The sequence below is a fragment of the Wolffia australiana genome, chromosome 1 (genome assembly GCF_029677425.1).
Source record: "Wolffia australiana isolate 7733 chromosome 1, ASM2967742v1".
NCBI lineage: Eukaryota > Viridiplantae > Streptophyta > Magnoliopsida > Alismatales > Araceae > Wolffia > Wolffia australiana.
The window spans coordinates 24,646,013-24,655,000 of NC_135835.1; the positions used below are offsets into that span (position 1 = coordinate 24,646,013).

Below are 8,988 nucleotides of genomic sequence, written 5' to 3' on the forward strand. Positions count from 1 at the left end.
TCAAAACATTTAATTACGAATCCTAATGACGAAAAATAACATGATGTTTTAGTTGTTATTTTGTGCATTTTATGGGCATAATTTGATTTAAATGATCATAAATTTATGTTATTATAACTTAAAATGATTCATTACAAAATTTAGAATGAGTTTTTGTTTTTTTTATTATTTTATGGTAGTTTAATATAATTTTAAAACTTGATATTATGAATAAAATAATTTTCTAAGTTGGATAATGTATATTTAGATATTTCAAAATATTTAAGGGGTTTAGTATATTCTTTGAATGATCTTATAATTTTAATGGATTTTATGGTATTCTGTGGAATTTTTAGAAGTTAAATATGAGTTAGAAAATATAATTATGAGTTTATTTTAAAGATGTTTATTAATTTTTGAATTTTCCACATCTTCCTAAAATTTTATGCCATTAAGAAAATCTAACACGGATCATAAGAAGAGAGAAAATTGGATGGCTCAGATTTCTCCAAATAGAAAACGTTCGCATCCAAGGATCTAAAAGTTAAGGGCTAAGATTTTAATGGTAGTTCCATATTAACCTCATATATCCATCTACCGTATCAGATCTAAAAACAGAAAATCCCTATCCTTGTAAAAAGGCACCCTTGTATTAATGTGTGATCTTCGTTTTTGTTGAACTCACGGTCTGTTTACTTTTTCTTAGTTTCTTATCACCGATACCCTAGGTTGTCGCCAACCCATACAATCACCAAACTCTGCCCCTCGTTGGCCCATATCCACCTCATCTTTGTTGCCACTAGTGATAGTAAATCCACATAAATTTCCCCCACTCCACTACTTGCCTGCGTGTATCCCCGGCCATCTCTGTCACATCTAACATCAATATTTTGTCACCTGTTCCACTCCAATCATGCAACACTATCAACTGCTGCCCATCATTGCAAAAAGCTGGCTGAGTTTTTTAATTACAAATAAATATGATTTCTCATTAGAAATTTCCAAAAAACTCTAAACTTATTCTATACATTTTTATAAATTAAGTTAATTGAGATAAACATCTTCTCTGCATCTAGGACTATTTTGAATTAATTTAATACTTTTATTTCATTCAATTAGGTTCAATTAATGAAAAAAATGCAAATTAAAACTACAATTCACTTGTTCAATACTTGCTCCCTGTGGATTCAAACCATGCTTGCCCTATGGTCATAAGGAAAACTATAAGTATTGTTGTGTAAAAGAGAAGCCTTCATCGACATTTCAAACCCTAACTTTTAGTTCATCAAAGTCCAATGATATTAGAAGTGACATATTCATGACATAATATGGATATAAAAGAGGAATGTAGTGCAATAAATTATCCAACTATTGCGAGATATCAATAGAAAATGATATATATATATAAATAAATAAATAGAAACAAATCATGCTCGATTTTACTGTCGGGTTCTAGGGTGGTCATAGAATTGGTCAACTATTAAATTTACATAATTATTCAACTGCATAATTCACATCATATCAATTATCAATACATATAATTCTCTGGCCACATGATCACCGACAATGACTAGTTGGAATGTATGTCAGTTTGGGTAAGTTTGAATGATACAATATCTCCTTTTATCAGAATTCATACATGGGAGACATCAGATTTATCTAACTAAACATGCAAGGCACAAGAGTAGTCCTGAAACTGAGATTAAAAAAATAGAGATCTGGCTAATCTTGTTGGTGCGATAAGGAGAATCTTTTAAAATGCACTAAATAGATTATTGCATTGAGTCAGTGGCTTGGAGTAACAGAACAAGCCTGACTTTTAGTCAAGTAGCCAACATGTAAAATAATATACTGCAAGTTTTTGGAAGGCTGAAGAATGCTAGTTGGAAGAGTTTCTGATTTTTTATGCAATAATGAGCACATCGCATTAATAAGTTTCTGGAGTTATCATGGGCCCCTTCATGTGCATTATTCGGTCAACGTATATCTTCATATTTTTTGAGAATCTTATCATCAAGTAAGATAATTTGGAGAAGGGCATGATTCATCCTCAGTCCCACAATTATCTTAATCGGCGGGAATCAGGAGACCGCGACGTTTATCAACGGTTGGACGAGGAGACTGGAGACTGCGCGAACCACAGAGAGAGAGATAGAGATAGAGAGAGAGAGAGAGAGAGAGAGAGAGAGAGAGAGAACTGGAGAGAGACAGAGATAGAGAGAGAGAGAGAGAGAGAGAGAGAGAGAGAGAGAGAGAGAGAGAGAGAGAGAGAGAGAGAGAGAGAGAGAGAGAGAGAGAGAGAGAGAGAGAGAGGAAGGGAGAGAAACAAGAGATGTATAAGAGTGAGGAGAGAAAGATAGTAGAGAGATGTATACTAGTGAGGAGACAAAGAGAGTAGAGAGATGTCTAAGATTGTGGAGAGAGAAAGAGAGTAGAGAGATGTATAAGAGTGAGGAGAGAGAAAGAGAGTAGAGAGATGTATAAGAGTGAGGAGACAAAGAGAGTAGAGAGATGTATAAGAGTGAGGAGACAAAGAGAGTAGAGAGATGTATAAGAGTGAGGAGACAAAGAGAGTAGAGAGATGTATAAGAGTACGGAGAGAGAAAGAGAGTAGAGAGATGTAAAAGAGTGAGGAGAGAGAAAGAGAGTAGAGAGATGTAAAAGAGTGAGGAGAGAGAAAGAGAGTAGAGAGATGTATAAGAGTAAGGAGAGAGAAAGAGAGTAGAGAGATGTATAAGAGTGAGGAGACAAAGAGAGTAGAGAGATGTATAAGAGTACGGAGAGAGAAAGAGAGTAGAGAGATGTAAAAGAGTGAGGAGAGAGAAAGAGAGTAGAGAGATGTATAAGAGTGAGGAGACAAAGAGAGTAGAGAGATGTCTAAGAGTAAGGAGAGAGAAAAAGAGTAGAGAGATGTATAAGAGTAAGGAGAGAGAAAGAGAGTAGAGAGATGTATAAGAGTGAGGAGCGAGAAAGAGAGTAGAGAGATGTATATGAGTGAGGAGAGAGAAAGAGAGTAGAGAGATGTATATGAGTGAGGAGAGAGAAAGAGAGTCGAGAGATATATAAGAATAAGGAGAGAGAGAGAAAATAGAGATATATGGAGGAGAGAGAAAGCGAGTAGAGAGATATATAAGAGTCAGGAGAGAGAAATAAAATAGAGAGATATATGAAGGAGAGAGAAAGAGAGTAGAGAGATACATCAGAGTGAGGAGAGAGAAAGAGTGTAAAGAGATGATATATTAGAGTGAGGATAGAGAAAAAGAGTAGAGGGATATATATGAGTGAGGATATAGAAAAAGAGTAGAGGGATATATAAGAGTGAGGAGAGAGAAATAGAGCAGAGAGATATGTAATACCGAGGAGAGAGATATAGAAGTGAGGAGAAACAAAGAGAGTAGAGATAGAGACTAGGAGAGAGAGAAGAGTGAGGAGTGAGATGCAGAGATCTGAGAGATGTAAAAGCGATGAGGGGAGAGAGAGTGGATAGGGGGAGAGAGAAAGAGAGTAGAGCGAGGAGAGACAAAGAGAGTAGAGAGAGATAGAAGAGTGAGGAGAGAGAGTAGAGAGAGTGTGGATTGAAAGGAAGCAGAGAGACATGATATAGAAGAGAGACGAGAGGTAGAAGAGTGAGGAGTATGATAGGGGAGAGATTAGGAGAGAGATGTTTGAACGAGGAGAGAAATAGAAGATTAAGGAGAGAGAGAGATGAGATATAAGAGAGGGAAGAGAGAGATAGAGAGACTGAGAAAGATAGAAAAGAGAGTAGAGAGAGTGGGGAGAGAGAGACAGAAGAGGGGAAATTAAGACATTTTAGAGAGAGAGAGGGAGACATAGGAGAGAGAGAGAGATAGAAGAGAGGAGATAAACATATAAATGGGAAGAGAGAGAGAGACATTTAAGAGAGAGAGAAACGAGGACAGAGATATTTAATAGAGAAAGAGAAGAGATGACAGAGAGAGAGATTTAAGAGAGAGAGAGAGAGAAAATAGAGGACAGAGAGGAGAGAGAAAGGGTAGGTGGAGGGGGGAGAAGAGAGACGAGAGAGTAAAAAAAGAAGTAAGAGAGATCAAGGGAAGAAGATACCGATTGGATAGAGAGAGAAAGAAGAGAGATAGAGAGAGAGGAAAACGACAAGAGAGAGAAGGGGGAGGCTAGAGAGAGAAAGGGGAGTCCGGCCTTATCAGAAACCCATGGCTGGTCAAGTGACTGGTTTTCCTCCACTCAAAAGCGGTTGAACCCTATCTATCTGCTCTCCAACTCTCGGCCACGCTACCCGGAAACGCGCTTCTTTTTTCTTCTCACCCCCCCTTCTCTTTCTTCTTCCTCTCCCGGCTTAAGCCTTCTCTCTCCCCTCCCCCCTCGCTCAGAAGGAACGTTGCCCAGAGCTTCTCGGTAGGTCTCTTTCTCTCTCCTCTTCTCTCTCCTCTTCTCTCTCTTCTTCTCTCTCTAACCTTCCATCTCCTGCATTGCTCTTCTTCTCCGCCGTTTCCCAGGTTTCTCTCTCTACCCATCAGCCTCGTTCTTCTTCTTCTTCTTCTTCTTCTCTCTCTATCTCTGGATCCGTCATTGCTTGTGTTTCTCTTCTTCTCCGCCGTTTCCCAGGTTTCTCTCTATCCATCTTCATCGTTCTTCTTCTCTCTCTATATCTGGATCCGCCATTGCTTGTGTTTCTCTTCTTCTCCCCCGTTTCCCAGGTTTCTCTGTCTACCCATCATCATCGTTCTCTCTCTCTGTGTCCGCCATTGCTTGGGTTTCTCTTCTTCTCCGATGTTTTCCAGGTTTCTCTCTCTACCGATCGTCGTTCTTCTACTCTCTCTCTATCTGCCATTGCTTGGGTTTATCTTCTTCTCCGCCGTTTCCCAGGTTTCTCTCTACACCGATCGTCGTTCTCTCTCTCTCTGTCCGCCATTGCTTGGGTTTCTCTTCTTCTCCGCCATTTCCATGCTTTCTCTCTCTACCGATCGTCGTTCTGCTACTCTCTCTCTATTTATCTGCCATTGCTTGGGTTTATCTTCTTCTCCGCCGTTTCCCAGGTTTCTCTCTACACCGATCGTCGTTCTCTCTCTCTCTCTCTGTCCGCCATTGCTTGGGTTTCTCTTCTTCTCCGCCATTTCCAAGCTTTTTCTCTCTACCGATCGTCGTTCTGCTACTCTCTCTCTCTCTATTTATCTGCCATTGCTTGGGTTTTTCTTCTTCTCCGCCGTTTCCAAGGTTTCTCTCTCTATCGATCGTCGTTCTCTCTCTCTCTCTCTCTCTCTATCCCCATTGCTTGGGTTTCTCTTCTTTACCGACGTTTTCCAGGTTTCTCTCTCTATCCATCATCGTCGTTCTTCTCCTTTCTCTCTCTATCCGCCATTGCTTGCGTTTCTCTTCTTCTCCGCCATTTCCAAGTTTCTCTCTCTACTGATCGTCGTTATTCTATTTTCTCTCTCTATCCGCCATTGCTTAGTTTCTCTTCTTCCCTGACGTTTTCCAGGTTTCTCTCTCTACAGATCATCGGTCTTCTATTGTTCCTCTCTCTCTCTCTGTGTAATCTTCCATTACTTGCGTTTCTCTTCTTCTCCGACGTTTTCCAGTTTCTCTCTCTACCGATCGTCGTTCCTCTTCTCTCTCTCTCTCTATGTGTAACCTTCCATTGCTTGCGTTTCTCTTCTTCTTCGCCATTTCCAAGCTTTCTCTCTCTACCGATCGTCGTTCTTCTACTCTCTCTCTCTCGATGTAACCTTACATTGCTTGCTTTTCTCATCTGCTCTGCCATTTCCATGTTTCTCTCTCTACCCATCATCGTTCTTCTCCCTCTCTCTCTAACCTTGATCGTTCTTTCTCTTCTTCCTTCTATAACCTGTTTTCTCTCTCTACCCATCATCGTTCTTCTCTCTCTCTCTCTAACCTTCCATCTCTCTCAATGCTCTTCTTCTCCGCCATGACACAGATTTCTCTCTCTACACATCATCGTTCTACTCTCTCTTTCTCTAACCTTCCATCGCTGGCATTGTTCTTCTTATCCGCCATTATCCAGATTTCTCTCTCTGCCCATCTTTGTTCTTCTCTTTCTATCTCATGTTCTTCTTTTCGTATCCACTTGTCAATCTGTAGATCTTCGTTTTTTCGAATGAATCTTGCGGTTTCTGCAGATGGATCTGACCTACCAATCCATGTTCTTCTTCGTTTTTTTTAATTAAATGACTCCGCGATGTCGGCTGATCGGCAGATCGATCTGGTTCATCCATCAGCGTCCTTCTTCATCTCCCTCAGGATCTTCGTTTTTTCAAATTGAATCCGCGATTTCTGTTGATCGGCAGGTCGATCTGGTATATCCTTCAGAGTTCGTCTACATCTCTCTCACGATCTACGTTTTTTTCAAATTGAATCCGCGATATATGTAGATCGACAGATCGATCTGGTATATCCTTCAGTGTTCGTCTTCATCTCTCTCAATTTCTTCGTTTTTCAAATTGAATCCGCGATTTCGGCAGATCGACAGGTCGATCTGGTATATCCTTCAGTGTTCGTCTTCATCTCTCTCAAGTTCTTCGTTTTTTCAAATGAATCCCGCGATTTCGAGTACATATTTCGATCAGGCTCTTCTCTGATCTTGTCGTCGTTGATGAATGCAGAGATGGCGACGCAGATCTCGGCGCCGTCGGTGAGATGCGAGAGGAGCCTCGCTGCTATAAAGCCTGCTCTTGCGCGTAATCCGCTGCTGTTGAGTCAGCGCGGACTGCCGGCGAGCAGGAAAGGAGGATCGGTGAAGTACAGAGGTTTCTCCGTTCGCGCCGCCTTCAGAAGCCACAACACCGCCGTCTCGCGCCTGGAGGATCTGCTCAACCTCGACGTCAGCCCCTACACTGAAAAGATCATCGCGGAGTACATCTGGTGAGCAAATTCGAACTTTCTCGCGGTTTTCTAGGTCATTCTAGCAACTTTTCAGGATTTGAAACGATTCGCTAATCATCTCGGGGCACTTCGGGCGCGAAAATTCGAAATTTCTCGCTGTTTTCTTGCTCATTTCAGCGATCTGCGAGGATTGGAAACGTTTCTTGCTCTAATCGAACGTTCTCGCTGATTTCTAGGTCATTTTAGATACTCGGAAAAATTTTAAACTGGTTTTGGATCTCTATTCCATCGCGGAAGAGGAAATCAGGAGCGTACATTTCGAACATTCTTACTCTTCTTTAGCTCATCTTAAGGAGCGTTGGATTCAAAATCTCTTCTCAATCATCGCAGATTTAAACGGATTTGCCAATTCAGACATTCTTGCTGTTTTCTAGCGCATTCTAGATAGTTGCGAGGAATCAAAGACTCTTCGTGAATTCGCTGCTTTCTAGCGAATTCCTCTTCGATCATTCGACTGAAATATCTCCTTGACAGGATTGGTGGATCAGGGATCGACGTCCGCAGCAAATCGAGGGTAAGGAACAAAGCCTAGATCGTCAAACCTGATCTATCTAAGATCAAGATCATCGATTTTTTACTGAAACTCGTTCTCAAAATCTCTTGTAGACGATCTCTAAACCCGTGGAGCACCCCTCGGAGCTGCCAAAGTGGAACTACGATGGATCTAGCACTGGCCAAGCTCCGGGAGAAGACAGTGAAGTGATCCTCTAGTAATAACCTCTATCCAACTTTCTTCCCAGCATAATTCAATCCGCATGAATCATCAATTTCTTCAGCAGAAACACATTCTTGAATCGATTTGATGTACCTAAACTCGGAAAAATCTGTTTACAGCCCGCAAGCTATCTTCAGAGACCCTTTCCGCGGTGGTAACCACATCCTGGTGAGCTGCATTATTCTGTTGTTTTCAGAAAATTTATCCTTAACTCCATGAAAGCCAGCACTCAATCATCAGAAACATGATGGATTCACCAACAATCATTAAATTGATACCGATATTTGTTTTTCTTGAAGGTTATGTGCGATTCATACAAGCCAAATGGAGAGCCCATCCCCACCAACAAACGCCACAGGGCTGCTCAGATCTTCAGTGACCCGAGAGTTGTTGCTGAAGTCCCATGGTAATTAGTCATCGTTCTCTCCAGCAAATGGAATAATCGTCCTTCTAATTTTTTTTTAACGTGTTAAACATTGTTTATGCTTAATTTGGCATCAGGTTCGGGATTGAACAGGAGTACACCCTGCTGCAGACAGATGTGAAGTGGCCTCTTGGCTGGCCTGTTGGAGGATTCCCGGGACCCCAGGTGATCATTATTGAGTTTTTTTTGAATGAAAAACATTTTGTATTAATAAAATCTGTGGATTTTTAATTGGTGGAAAATCCAATAGTCTAAGTTTCCCCTCATTTGTTCATTCATAGGGCCCATACTACTGTTCAGCGGGCGCGGACAAGTCGTTCGGCCGCGATATATCAGACGCTCACTACAAGGCCTGCCTCTTTGCTGGTATAAACATTAGTGGTGTCAATGCAGAGGTTATGCCTGGCCAGGTATTCCCAGAAATATAGATCTATTTCCAATTATTTTTTCCCAGTAAAAATAATAGAAACTGGCTTGGCGATTCTGGTATTAACTATGATCTAAGTTGAATGAAGACGCTAATTTCTTCGTATTCTTGTTGTTTTTTTGTAGTGGGAATACCAAGTGGGTCCAAGTGTTGGAATTGATGCTGGCGACCATATTTGGGTCTCCAGATACATTCTTGAGGTAATTTCCAGATAATATTTGAAACATCCGATCATTAATCAGTTTTAATTAGCTTGTGGCCGCCGCTAATCATACACACCCTGTTTCAAATTCCACAGAGAATTACTGAGCAAGCCGGAGTTGTGCTTTCTCTCGACCCTAAGCCCATTGAGGTATGTAACTAATGCGAATTACCTTTTTTTGATTGATCCATGGGTGATCTTCCATTGACTTTCTCTCTGTGATAAAGGGTGACTGGAACGGAGCTGGATGCCACACCAATTACAGGTATTCCCCGCTGAAAATAATTCGTGATAATCTTTTATTTTCTCGTTCAAACTCAGAAAATATAATTAAATTAGATTAG

General features: G+C 40.9%; 1 protein-coding gene across 2 annotated transcripts in view; it reads left to right on the plus strand.

Annotated features, from left to right (window-relative positions):
- The first annotated feature begins 4,212 nt into the window (after window positions 1-4,212).
- LOC144712109 (glutamine synthetase cytosolic isozyme-like) overlaps window positions 4,213-8,988 on the plus strand; it is a 6,436-nt gene continuing 1,660 nt past the window's right edge. The window contains exons 1-11 of one of the 2 annotated variants that reach the window (XM_078586295.1): window positions 4,213-4,371; window positions 6,597-6,855; window positions 7,351-7,390; window positions 7,483-7,586; window positions 7,711-7,759; window positions 7,891-7,997; window positions 8,093-8,180; window positions 8,297-8,425; window positions 8,568-8,642; window positions 8,741-8,794; window positions 8,872-8,909. In XM_078586295.1, the coding sequence (XP_078442421.1) occupies window positions 6,599-6,855; window positions 7,351-7,390; window positions 7,483-7,586; window positions 7,711-7,759; window positions 7,891-7,997; window positions 8,093-8,180; window positions 8,297-8,425; window positions 8,568-8,642; window positions 8,741-8,794; window positions 8,872-8,909 (941 nt within the window). In that variant the 5' untranslated portion in view covers window positions 4,213-4,371; window positions 6,597-6,598. Of the gene's footprint in view, window positions 4,376-6,596; window positions 6,856-7,350; window positions 7,391-7,482; window positions 7,587-7,710; window positions 7,760-7,890; window positions 7,998-8,092; window positions 8,181-8,296; window positions 8,426-8,567; window positions 8,643-8,740; window positions 8,795-8,871; window positions 8,910-8,988 lie in introns of both variants that reach the window. The other variant, XM_078586302.1, reaches the window with a different exon arrangement.